The sequence below is a fragment of the Cnephaeus nilssonii genome (assembly GCF_951640355.1).
Source record: "Cnephaeus nilssonii genome assembly, chromosome: 9".
Classification (NCBI taxonomy): Eukaryota; Metazoa; Chordata; class Mammalia; order Chiroptera; family Vespertilionidae; genus Cnephaeus; species Cnephaeus nilssonii.
Window position 1 is genome coordinate 44,584,715 of NC_137080.1, and position 13,947 is coordinate 44,598,661.

Consider the following 13,947-nt stretch of genomic DNA (forward strand, 5'->3'; position numbering starts at 1 on the left):
TTAAAGGTACGGACTTAAAATATATATTTTTTGCCTCTTGATATATGTGAGTCTCTGGCTTTTTCTGAAGTCCATTGCTGGAAAAGGACTTTCACAGAGGGTGTTGGCCGCATGTGACAAACATGGACCGAGTGCATTGGACCCATGTGGAAGGGCAGCTTTTACTTTCGAGCCTTTTTTCACTCTTAAGCTCATCTGTTTTCCTTATTCCTTTGTCAGTGTTTGTTGGATAGGGCTTCTTGGGCAAACACTGCAACCATCTTAGCTCATTTTCTTGTTCTCAGTGGCATTTCAAGGGAGGAAACTAAACTTTAAAGAATTAAGAGAGAAATTTTAACTTTATTTGCTAATGTCTAATTAGGGCACTAAAAATTAGGAGCTCCCATTGGCCTGCTTTTAAAAGTTTGATTCTGAGCTTGAATTCTTGTAGTTTTCTTATGGGGGCGGGGCGGGGGGGCGGGGAGGGAGCTTCCTGATTCTGGCTGTTGGGGAAAAAAATGTTGGTATTAAAGATTAATCTAAGAAACATGTAATGGGTTGATTAAACTCAAAGTGCATTTATTTTTAGAAAGAAAGTTCTAACTTGCAGCTATTCAAAGTGTGTATTAAATCCTGAAAGTTCAGGATGACCCAGTAATAGCTACTTCCGTGTTTCACTTGACTTCCGATGGAATGAGCATATGAAAATTTTGTGCCTCTTTTATAATCTAATTTCATCTTCCAGGCCAATTTTATCCAAATTCCAGGGAAAATAGGCTCAGAAAGACACTACACATTTTTGAAAATGCATATTTGTAGAGTAAGAATTGCTCAGCTGGAAAATTATAATTTTGAGAACCACCTGCTTTTGAAAAGCAGTAATATAACAATTAGGGCAATGGTGGGGAGTTTAATTTGCAAACTTAAACTCAGGAATTCTGGGTTCATGAGAATCCCTTGCAAGAAATAATGATGGAAACTTTGTGACTGATAGTCCAGCAAAAAAGACTGCACACCTGTCTCAGAATGGAAAACAACTAGGCTGGAGAGAGCAAGAAGGGGAACTTACCCAGGATCTTGGTTTGGATTGAGAGGAACAGCTGTAGGCAGCTGGGCAATGACCTGGACCACCTGGTGCTTGTGAAGGGAGTCAGATTGGTCAGTGCAGTTACAATGATAAAAACTGCTACACCATTTGAGGTTGGCTCAGAGGGCTATGAGTGCCAGGACAGCAAAGCTTTCAGCACTTACAAGTAGCAATGAATGATGGTAGGAAAGATCACATGGCAAGGCAGGTGGTGACTAGAGAGAAGTCAAGTGGTGTAGCTTTTCCCATAATTTCCATAAGGAACAACAGGGCCCCGCACTCAGCGCATAAAAGCAAACCTCCCATAGGACCTGGAGGAGCCTTCTGGAAGCAGGATTCTGGAAATTAGCCTGGTTAGGATAGAAAGCATTTGGAGTTGTTACTGAAGCTCTGATGTTTCCCCACGTTGCTATATTCTGAGAAAAATGTTATGCAGGCATGTAAAATATTGCTAAGTTTGTGTGTTCTATATTTTTTCTGAAGACAAAACACCCCCCCCAAAAAATTATCTTAATTCTTTTATATCTAGAAGTTTGCATGAGGTGCTAGAAATGTCACATTCTTTATCCCCTAAATCATGCCTGAGTGTCCTCATGAAAATGTCAATATCTTCGCAACTGTGATCTTAGGACATTTCCTACATTTTGTTGATCATGTTTGGATTTGGAAAATGGGTGCCATTTGGATAGTAAGGTTGAACATTTTGTTTTATTTGATTATTATTTGTTAACATTTTGTGGTTAAGCTTGAGACTCCACAAAGAATCGTTCTTTGTAATTGTACTGCTTTAGATAATTTGTTAAAGATGTTCCTATTGTTGCCCTGGCCAGTGTGGCTCAGTTATTTGGAGTGTCGTCCCATGCACCAAAGGGTAACAGGTTTGATTCCCGGTCATGGCACATGCCCAGGTTGGGGGTTTGATCCACAGTCAGGGCATGTGCAGGAGGCAACCAATCGATGTCTCTCTCACATCAATGTTTTCTCTCTCTCCCTCTCCCTTCCTCTCTCTTTAAAATCAATTTTTAAAAAGGTAAATTTAAAACATCCTTAAAGAAAAAAGGTTTTTCTATTGTTATGGTTGATGCCACAGTGGAAAATTGGAAAGCTTATAGAATGAAGTGTGTCCTATCTTCTCCCTAACACAGCTTCACAAAGCCTGGCGTCTGAGCCTCAGTTCTCATAGAGTGTCATTGCCCTTCTATGTTTAAAACAACTACATGCTACTTATTGCAACTTAATGCTTTAAACATCCTGAATAAAATTATACTCTTTCTGTTATAGTTTATAATATTATATTAATGATAAATTGAAGAAAAGTATTGGGTACAAATACTACATCAAAAATATCTCAGGCAAGCAAAACAGAAGAAAATGTTGGCAGTATTTGAAATGTCTTTTTGTTTTGTGCTAGGGACACTTACAGGACTTCTGAGCCACCCTGATCTGGAATATAAACAGCATTGAGAGCATTAAGTAGAGGTATACTGATGCTGTTCGGTAACCAGGGTCAAGCCATGCTCACTGGAAATTTTTAAAACCTGGACTGGTGAGGTGTCTGCAATTCCATAAAATATTTGCATCATTATAGGCTTACAGAAGTAGGTCTGAAAATCTAAGAATCCTAAGAAAATGTCGATGTAGAAATAATGATGGAAACAAGACTAAGTAAAAGAAAGTGTTAGTACAGTCACACAATTGCTTTTAACTTACAATGTGACTTTATTAGGAAGGAGATTCTTATTTGACTATATATTTTTATTAAATCTATTGGGGTGACATTGGTTAATTCTTATATGACTATTATTAATAAGATGCAAATTGCATGCAAGCCTTCTCTGTGTCAAAAACACACACAAGACAAACCAAAAAACATCCTGACACTGATGGTTTGCATGAAATTCAAGCAAAGGAATTTACTGTGAGATCAAGAAACTTCTTGTATTCCAGCAAGAAAAGGATGCAATGTTAATAATAAATGATCCACTGTCTAGAAGCTAAAAGGCACCAGTTGGACCCAAAGAAAAGGATATGTTCTCAAGATGATGTGGGCAGAACTGAGAGTGGGGGTGGAGAGTTACAAGGTCAATATGGACACCAGATGTTTCCACTTTGCTAGCTTTGAATCCTTGCTTCTTGTTGACGGACAGGATCTAATGGACATAGAACTCACTGACAACACAAGATCTCCACTGGTCTTTCCTAACTAAAGCAGACCCTGTACCTGGGATGCACAGAAAGGCTTCCAAGGTTCCAGGACCCCTTCCCCCAAAATGAGAAAAAAATGTGTGTATTTTTCGCTGAGAATGTCCCATAGCTTTCAAAAACACGTATATTTTTATTGATTTCAGAGAGGAAAGGAAAGGGAGAGAGATAGAAACATCATTGATGAGAGAGAATCATTGATCGGCTGCTTCCTTCACACCCCACACTGGGGATCCAGCCCACAACCCTGGCATATGCCCTGACTGGGAATCGAACCATGACCTCCTGGTTCATGGGTGGACACTCAACCACTGAGCCATGCTGGCAGGACTGACCCATAGCTTTAATGACCCCCAGCCATCTCAATCCCAGGCCCATATCTCTTCTAACTCACATTCTCAGTTGCCACTGGGCACCTCCCCTTGGGCATTGTATAGGCTGTCTGCTATGGGCTGAACTGTGTCTCCCTAAAATGCATATTTTGAAGTCCTAATCCCCAGTACCTCAATATGTTACTTGGAGATAGGGCCTTCAAAAAGCTAATTAAGTTACAATGAGGTTATTAGGATGGTCCTTAACCAATATGATTAGTGTAGTGTCTTTATAAGAAGAGGAGATTAGGACACAGACGAAAACCATGTGAAGAGACAGGAAAAAATATCCACCAACAAGCCAAGGAGAGAGGCCCCAGAAGAAGTCACCCTTCCTAACACCTTGATCTTAGATTTCTGACCTCCAGAACGGTGAGGAAATCTCTGTTGTTTAAGCCACCCAGTCTGTTGTATTGTGTTATGGCAGTGCAAGCAAACGAATACACTACAGAAGCTCAAAATGTCAAATTGTTACCCACCCTCTCAATTGCCCCTCACTCATCTGAGCCTGGTTATTATTTGCATACCTTTTCTTAGCCTCAAGTCAGTCTTGTAGGAAATGTTTACTGAGGGTTACATAATGATTTATAAAATGCCCAGGTTCAGTGAATCAGAAAGTAGATAGGCAAAGTCACCTTCTGGATTCATAATTAGGATTCAGGATACTTGGAGAGGGAAATATTAGATCTCTTCTCCATAAGTCGTCAAGAAAGCAGAAACTTTACAATAAAATTCAGGGTAACATTACCAAGTACATTGTTTATTTTTAAAATATTGAGATATTTTAATAAAATGGCATCTTAAATTTCATTATGTAAAACAAGCAATAGTGCCAACATCACATCCACTTATTACCACAGCATCAAGGACTTAAAACTCTTAAGCTGTATTTTGAAACATGAAGTACATTCTTGTGAAAAAATGTTTTTCTAAGATCAATGAAATTTATAAAGCAGTGTTATTTATTTATGTTCTTTGTGTTGGCATCTGGAAAAGGTGCCATGATATTACTAATTCCCCAGGATTCTGTGTCTTCTCTCCTCTCCTTTACTCCCCCCTCCCCCCGCCACAAACACACACCATCTCCTTTTCCTCTCTCAGCTCCTATCACTGGGACTAGGACCTCTCAGAAGTGATATGCATTACTATCTGTTATAATTGCTCTTCTTGAGACTCGATTAATTTTTTTTCCCATGTCTGATTCTACTATCGAGTCAACGTTTTCATCTGTCTGTTTCTAAACTCATAAGAACCATAATTTGATTGTCTTAAGAACCATCTAACATGTGGGGTCCCTTTGGGTAGAGTCTTTGATTCTCCTCATAAGCCAGTGGTCTAGGCTGTTGTTAATCAAAGTGTGGTCTGGTCTCACCTGGAAGCTTGTTAGAAATGCAGAATCTCAGACCCCATCCCAGAACTATGGAGTCAGAATTTGCACCTTATAACGATCCCCAGTGGTTAATATGCACCGTAATGTTTGGGAAGTACCGATCCAATTGTCCATTGTTTGAGCATCATAGCAGAGCCCTAGTTGATACCTATGCTCTTTAGAGTTTGGGAAGCACTGATTTAGTTGTTTCTTGTCATATTGTCATGACCAGGCTGCATAGTCACGTGGTACAGGCATAGCAATATCTGTATGAGGAAATGTCTGAATCTATGTTTCTCAAAAGGTGACAGTATAACTGGTAGGCATTTGAGGCTTTGTAGCCATTGGATTTTGCACAGTTCAGAATGTGTAAAGAAGGAATGGTGTAAAGAAAGAATACCATGGACAGCGCTCCAGCACTAGTACTTGGTGTGAGAACTATCTTAGCTACAAAGGCTGTGGCATGAGACACACAAGGTTTGAATCCTGGCTCTATCATTATGTCGCTCTGGGAAGTAAACTTGCTAATTTACTTCTCTGAGCCTCAGTTTCCTCACTTGTAAAATGGAGTTAACAATACTACTTATTTAATATAGATTGTTTTGAAAAGTTACTGAAGAAAAATCACTAGACAGGACTCCCGTTTTCTAGTCTTGTAACACCTCAATTAAAGTTAGTGAAACAAAGTCCTTGAAAAATAAAAAATAAAAAGATGCCTCTAGCTTTGAGCTAATGTTATGATACCAAGGCCGCCAGAATTGGTGGCGGTGGTGGGAGGGTGCAGTGGGGAGTAAAGATGCCCACTCTGGCTCCCAAGGTCCTCATTCCATCTCACTAGCTGTGGGTACCCAGGAGGAGGAGCTGGATGACAGACACGCTCAGCTCCCTACCCTTCCCCCTGCAGGGCAGGGTCCTGCACAGCCGTTATACAGGAACCCAGGGGATTGGGCCTGGGATCTGACTCTACATGGGGTTCTAAGGAGCCAATCTTTGAAGAGGTGGTCTCCTCAGCTCCTCTGCTAACCCAGTTCTGTTGAGTTTCCGTCCGGCTATTAATTACACCACCAGCACCGGCCTGGTGCTGAGTCCCCGTGCCGGAGCCGCAGCCTTCCTCCTTTCTGTGGCTGGATTGTACCTCTTCGTGGAGCAGCTGCTCCCTGTAGGGCTCAGTCGGATCTTTCACAGAGTTGGCTAGGGCTTGCATCACTGCTTTGCCTTCACAGCGGTAGCTGCTTTCTTTGTTCTCTAAATTTTGTTCTGACATTCTCACACCAAACTTTCGCCCAACTCTTAGGTCTTCTCAGACTCTTCTGCCTCCTTTCCCCTTTCTACAAGCCAGAGTTCTAATAATCTTGTCTATTCTATGCCATGGATATGATATAAAAGCTAAATGTTAATCTGCATCAGATTGCTTAAGACTATGGGAGTTTATTTTACCTACACTTGCATCTTACAGGCATTCACTTTTGGGTGTCTCTGAAAATGGAAACCATATTTGAACCAAAGACCAGGGACTGCTCAAAGACTATCTGGTACTCCCAGGACGCAGCAGTGGGCCACGGCCTCCATGGCGGGGGCGGGGGGGGGGGGCAGGTCTGCTTACCAGAGCAGCCGTCCAATGCATCCAGTGGCTCTCTGGGATTAAAATATCAACCTTCCTCTGGTTTCTAACTTGTTTCCTGGGCATAGGGTTTCCCACTATGGATTCTCCCTTTTGCCTTCCATGTTCCTCTAGAGTCTAGAGGCTCAAGGGGATTTATGCCCATTCCCAGGACTGGACCCAGACACCCAGGCAAATGATTCGGTACCAAATAGCAAACTGACCTTCTACAAATATTGGCTCAGCATTTAAGGAGAGCAAAGGCTGAGTGCTATGTGGGAGGCACAAAGAAGAAGCATGGAGAAACACTGGTGCCTGCGCTCTTTGTCCCCTCGCAGCACAGAGCACTTCTGCTCTCGTCCCAAACTTGTCCACTCTGCCTCTGATGGACAGGCCTTGCAGCCTCCTTGGCAGGCCCTTGGGTCCCACTCCTTGCCACCTGCCCAGGGAAGGTTCGCTTCCAGCCATGCACTGCTGGTTCCCCAGAGGTCACATGTGCATACACAGTGTGTTAGGGACCCCCCTGTGCTGGCACTTGGGTACCGGCCTGGCTAGCCCCTCCCTTTATCACGTTGGGGCTGGCAGTAAGCCCACTCTTAACAACATGGCCCCACTCGCTGCCCGTCCTAAGGGCTGGTGTGGTAGGGGAAGTAGAAAGGAACGGGACTCCCTGCACCACAGTCTCCGCTCTCTCAGGAAAAGCCTGGAGGCTGGAGCCCTCCTTTCACCTTCCTGGAGAGATAAATCCCCTACTGGGTTTTTCCAGTTCCTCTAAACAATTTTAAATTATCCATGCTCTTGCTAAAAATTTGCGTGTACATCATAAACTTCCATGAAACACGATTCTATTATTTGTACTTTCAAGCCTTAAAAAAAAATGAAGTTAAAAGGAAAGAATTGAACCTACACACAATTTGACAAGGTTTTCTGTATCACGGAAAGGGAAAACACCTCACCCCAGCAAGTTTCCTGCTAATGATTTCAAAGAGGAAAGACTTAAGCTGCGTGTAACTGAAGGGACATCTCTGGGGTACCTTTTTTCTCATTTGTCGCACCAGACATCTTCCCAGGAGCACATGGGCAAGACCTGGTAAGTAACTGTGTAACGTAACGAGAGTGTTTTTACAAACTGTGCAAGTACACAGCGCTGTGACGACGGCCGGCCCCCTCTAACCCCCGACCTGGACCCGGGTGTTGGTGCCCAGCCCCACGGGGTGGCGGGGCGTTTCCGCTCCGCGCGGCCCAGGTGAGTCCGTGGCGGCGCGCCCCGCTCTCCGGCTCGCGGGAGGGGCTGGGGCGGAGGCGGAGGCGGAGGGGGACCGCGATCCGGGCTCGGACTGCAGCTTCCCCCGGGCGGAGCCGCCTCTGTAGCCGCCCCCGCAGCCCGGCCCGAGCGCGCGGAGCCTTTCCGGGCCGTGGCGCCGGGGCGCGGGGCCGGTCCGGCGCGCCCCAGCCCTGCAGCTCCGGCCGGGGCGGAGGCCGCCGGGCCGCGGAGATGCGGGGCGGGGGCAGGGCGCGGGGTAGGTGACTGTATCCCGCCCGTTTCCCGGCCCCGGGGAGCAATGACATCACGCGGCCTTCTCCCGGCGCCGACACAAAGAGAGGCTCGGAGAGGCCGCCGCGGGGGAACCCGGCGGCCGCCCTGGGCCTGGGGGTGCCGCCGGCCAGGACGGCCTGGCGCGGCCGGAACCCTTTCAACTCCTCCTCCTCCTCCTCCTCCTCTGCAGCCACCGCCGCCCTAGGTCGCCGCCGCCCGCGCCCGCAGCACGCCGCTGAGCCCGCGCCCGGCCGCGCCGGCCCCTTCCCATGCGGGCGGCGCGGGCCCTGGGAGGGGCGCCCGCAGCCAGCCGCGCAGCATGCCCTGGGGGGTTGGCTTTGCCTCGTCCCGGCCGTGCGTGGTGGATCTGAGCCGGAACCAGAGCGTCTCCTTCTTCGGCTGGTGGGCCGGGTCCGAGGAGCCCTTCTCCTTTTATGGGGACATCATCGCTTTCCCTTTGCAGGATTACGGTGGGATCATGGCAGGGCTGGGCTCCGATCCCTGGTGGAAGAAAACACTTTACTTGACCGGGGGAGCTTTGCTGGCCGCAGCTGCGTATCTGCTCCACGAACTCCTGGTCATTAGGTGAGCCGAGCCGGAGAGAGGGCCCCGCAGGGGCGCCTGGGGGCACCTGGCCTGGGCAGGGCTGGCGCGAGGGGGGGACCCTCCGTCTCGCCGCTCAAATGCCCAGGTGACCGTGGCCTTGAGGGGCAGTTTAGAGTTGACGGAATTATTCTGGTATTGGGAGGGAAAAACATTCGTCTCCCAATCTTTCGGTGCTGAAAGCCAAGGGTCTTTGGCAAGATCCTAAGTGCACTGTTTTACAACAACAGAATTAGGCCCTGTAGAAATACTAAGTTACACTTTTATGAAAGACCTTATTTATTTATAGATAATCATGCTGGAACATTAACCACTAACCTTATATTTTACTTAAAGGTTAGTTCTCCATGCTACACCCCCCTCCGCCGGCCCCCAACCCCTCTCCCCCACTTCCGCCCCAATGTTAACATGCTGAAAAGGCTGAAATTGCAAAGGGTCCAGAGACCTCTGCGCTCCTGTTAAGGCTGCAGGGCCGGGTATAGTGCTGTGCAGTTTTGATGCAACCTTCACCTGGTTCTCTGCTAATCTGTTATTTAAAGCGAAGCACCGTCTTCGGGTTTACATGCTATTGTTGTGTGAGCCATAGGAGATATAGGACTAGCACATGGGCGTGTTTGACAAGAACGTGAGAGGCACCCAGAGCCACAAACAGTTGCATGGCCGCCTGCCGCAGAATGTTGACAGGATTCACTTGGAAATAGCAGAAAATGGAGGCCCTGCTGTTGGCACATCCAGCCCCACACGAGATCTTTGAGTAGGATAATAACCACAGACTGCTGAGATGGTCGTTTGGCTAATTGCTACATTAATTTACCTTTAAAATGTCGGTGTGTTGGACCCTCTGCCACTGAGATGACCAGAAGCAAGCAGTTTTCAGCAGCTTAGAATGGCCCTCTCGGCCAGTATCTTTTAAACACTGAGAAATGTGCCCTCGCTGCCTTTTTTTCCAGTGGGGGAGTCCTACACAGTAGGTTGTAAACAAAGACAGTGGCAGTGACCTTTAATAGGCCTGCAGGCATTCCAGGAGGACACTGTGACAGACCAGCTCAGGTACTGTGAATATTTCTAGTCTCTGAGAGGGTGGGGAATCATTTAGGTCTGGGGAAATGTATGTTCGTATTATTTAGTCATAATTGAGAAGTTTTATTTCCATCTTACACATTAAATGCTCCCACTTAGCACAGTGTTTGAATCTAGTCTAGTTGAAATAAAAAAAATGTAAAGTGAAATGATCTCTCTAGGTTATTTTATGTTTTTGCTACTTTTAGAACTCTATTTCAAGCTATATGAAAAACTGAAACATTTGTGCAGTAATTTAAACGGTAACCCCATTGTTTCTCAATTATATTCCAGCCCTCTTTTCAGGATCCCAAACTCTGTGGTTTCTCACCAGTTGCCCACGTTGTGAAGGGAGTGAAGGCACGCTTCACAGGACTGAGTCTAGCCCTTGCTTAAATGACCTTGCAGGAATAGGGAGGAGCTCAGAGCTCACCCTGGGAGCAGGCCACACCCTGGTAGGTGTGGTCGCTGGACAAAGAAGAGGCCTCTGGACCGAAGTGTGTCCTTTCCTTACTTAGGAGACTGCGTGGATACTTATTTAGTTGAGGTGTGTTTAGTCCTTGGTTGATTCACTTTTGTTTCTTGACAGATACTTAAATTGAGTTGGAAAATCCTGTTCTAATGCTAGTAATAAAAGTGGCTGCCCATTTCTGGTCCTTAGTAGGGGCTCTGCATAGCAGTGCTTTCCTTGTGTGGTTAGATTTACTCCTCACAACTAGCATTGGATGTTTGATCCCCATTTTATCGGTAACGAAATTGTGGCCCAGGATGGGTGAGCAACTTGCCCAGGATCACACAGTAAGAGTAGTAGGATCCAGATTCAAATCTGGGAATGTGTGTGGGCTGAGCCTGAACTTTTTTACCACTGCCTCCTAGAGAGTACCAATTGTGAAGTAGATTTTGATGGGGGGAGAGGAAGAGAAATGTAGAGAATTGGGACATAGCTCAGGGAAGACAGACCCGTGGAAACACCTGAATTTTTGACAGCTTCTGGGGCATGGAGGGATAGTGGGAAAAAAACTGAGGTCTGGGACTGAGGTTCAGAGGTTACATGATCGAGACCTCGGCTTAAAGGGAAATCGTCAGTTGTCTGTGTATTTTAGGGAAAACACTAAACAATATGAAATATGCGAGTGGACAATATACCTTGAAATGGCTATACTGTCTGAGTTCACTGGCAATCACATAGTCGTCACCACCTGCTTGGATTTGCTGCTGCATAGACTTAACCTTAATCCATGGCTATGTCTCCAGAGCGGAAAGTAAAGTTGACGGATGAGAATTACTTACAAAGTATCATTAATGAGTATAACCAAAGTAGGTATTTTGGATTTTTCCCCACCACAATATTTTTCAACAAATATAGTCCCAACCCTGTGCTTTTTTTCTCCCAGTGGAGGTAGCCCAGAAGCTATCTTTTTTTAAAAAAAAATACATATTTTATTGATTTTTTACAGGGAGGAAGGGAGAGGGATAGAGAGTTAGAAACATCAATGAGAGAGAAACATTGATCAGCTGCCTCCTGCACACCTCCTACTGGGGATGTGCCCGCAACCAAGGTACATGCCCTTGACCAGAATCGAACCTGGGACCTTTCAGTCCACAGGCCGATGCTCCATCCACTGAGCCAAACGGGTTAGGGCCCAGCAGCTATCTTAAATTCAATGTGGCATTTGGAAATGTATTGTTTGTAAGTTGAGTGACTAAGTAATGACTGTTATTGGTAGCTCATTTGCACTTAAGGCCCACGGCTCAGCCTGTCCTAGAAAACTTAGGCAATCAGAGCAGCCCATGGGTCAGACTCTGATCTCCCTATAGAGCTCATCAGCCGTCCACAGAGGCATGTTCACTGTGGTATCTTTCACTGTGGGAGTAGGGGCCAGTCTTGCTGCTGTACAGGTGTTCTCTGATACAACCCTCGTCATAAGGGCACTTTATAAAATATAGCTTCTGAGAAAGAGGTCACCTGCTTCTTTGATCCTGTTAGAGGGAGGTTCCTGATGTGTGGAGGGAGGGATCTGGGGCCTGATTGGGTTCAGACTTACTCTACTTTAATCAGTCATGTGACCTTGGATTGGAGAGTGGGCTTCTTGGCTACTGGGTTTTCTCATCTGTAAATAGGGATGATGATAGTAGCCTTCTTTGTAGAGTTGATGAAGTGAGTTAGCCTCATGTTTGACATATAGTGAGCAGACAGTAAAAGTTGGACATTAGTTGTTACAGACTTTCATCAGAAAGTTAGGCTTGAGTGGTCTGGATCCAACTGGCTGTTTCATATTACTGAGTGAGGAATGGTTCATTTTGGTGTAGTTGCAGTGCTTAAGAGCTTGGGAACTGGAGCTGTTAACAACTTGATCTCAAGTTGGTCGTCCTTTGGCACATTATTAACCTCTCTGAGCTTCAATTTTGCTGTCTACTATAAAATATAAATATCGTATAATATACTAAATTTAAACTGTAGCAATATCCACTCTGTAGTGTTACTGAAATCATGTAATATACATGTATACAAAGTCATTGGCATATATGCTTGTCACATAGTTAACATCCATTCTTCTTATGACATGGCCCAAGTTAACCATTACAATTAGGTTGTTCTGGCCAGTGGCTCAGGGGATTTTATATTTACCTCCTAACCTTTCGGTCCTTATATTTTGCCCGGCTAATTTACATAAAAATACAACTCAGTGATTTGAATTATTTGAGTGGGAAAAATCAGTTAGTTGTCAAGTCTACAGTTTGCACTTTCTAGGAATATAGTCTAAATGGCTCCTTAATTTTGATATCTGACCTCCCAAACATTTCATCTAAATGAAAAACTTTTGTTTCATAGCAAATATTGCCAGAAAGCAGCAAATATTTTTATTCATTTGACCAATGTTTTAAAAAGGAGCCATTCTTACCTCTGTAACTGGAATGGGCACTTCAGTGGTAAACTTCTCCAAAACAGTTGTTATATTGAGCGGAGATGCTGCAGTAGATGACCATCTGTGTGATGGTGATACGAAGAGCTTGTCCTTGCTTGCTTAGGTAGATAGATGTACTTGAGGGATTCAGCTAGGAATGATGGGAGGGAACCAGAGCTCAGGGAAGGCCAAGGGGAAGAGTGGGAAGTGGTTGGGTAGAGTAAAAGATGGAAATTGCAGGAGGTTCCTGTGGTGTCTGAGGGAAACTGTGTGGAATGATGAGGTTTTGTAGTGTAAGGGGATAGGACCATATCTCTTTGAAAAAGAGTAAAGTCCATCCCTCCTACATATGCTTGATAGCTCACCAAATATTTATAGATATTAGTTTGTTTAATTCTCAGGATAATCAATACAGAATAGGTACTCTCCTCACTATCTCTGTGAGAGAGGAGAAGAGGGCGAGGCCAGTAGGAAGCAGGACGTGGACTTGACCCCACGTGTCCAGACTTGGAATCCAGTATTTGCTTTACTTCATGGCGGCTATTGAAAAACTGTACCAGGGAAGTCCTCCCCACCCAAAAAAGTAGCCAAAGAAAAGATAGGTGATGATGTGTGGCTGAGACAGAAGAAGGGGCAAAGGTAGGGGCACTGAGATAGGTGCTGTGTGGTGAAAGTAGGGACCCTAGGAAGGTGGAGAGAATGAGGGAGCCCAGAAGCCAGTCCCTCTCCTCCGCAGGTGAAAGGCCAGGTGAGGGGCAGGTAGTTGGGAAGAGGGACCAGAGTGCTTGGCGTCTCAGATTCCCTGCAGACGTGGGTCAGGGCCGAGGAAATCTGCATGTTATCCAGGGCCCTGTGGAAGAAGAGCCTCAAGAACACAGGCTCTGACTACCTGGTTCAGTCTAGCGTCTGCCATAGTGATGTGACTTCGGGCAAGTTCATCCTCTGTGCCTCGGTTTCCTCTTCCATAAAACATGGATCGCAATAGCATCTACTTCGTAGGGTTATTGTGAAGGTTAAAGGAGATCATGCCTGTGAAGCCCTCAGAACCATGCCTGACACATAATAAGCCCAGAATATAACTTTAATCTATCCATCGTGTCCCCTGGCAGGTAAAGATAGCCAGTAAAGGGGGACCTGTCCCCGAAAGTACTCTTCCTGTCCATAAGCTACAGGGACCAGAAGGAGGTCGATATGTAGTTACTTTGCTGGGCCCTGGAGGTCGTGGTAAAATCGG

At 45.5% G+C, this 13,947-nt stretch overlaps 1 protein-coding gene across 2 annotated transcripts in view; it reads left to right on the plus strand.

Moving 5' to 3' along the window:
* The first annotated feature begins 7,908 nt into the window (after positions 1 to 7,908).
* Positions 7,909 to 13,947, plus strand: part of FAXC (failed axon connections homolog, metaxin like GST domain containing) — a 62,332-nt gene continuing 56,293 nt past the window's right edge. Inside the window, exons 1-2 of one of the 2 annotated variants that reach the window (XM_079781422.1) lie at positions 7,909 to 8,128; positions 8,609 to 8,730. In XM_079781422.1, the coding sequence (XP_079637548.1) occupies positions 8,624 to 8,730 (107 nt within the window). In that variant the 5' untranslated portion in view covers positions 7,909 to 8,128; positions 8,609 to 8,623. Of the gene's footprint in view, positions 8,731 to 13,947 lie in introns of both variants that reach the window. The other variant, XM_079781421.1, reaches the window with a different exon arrangement.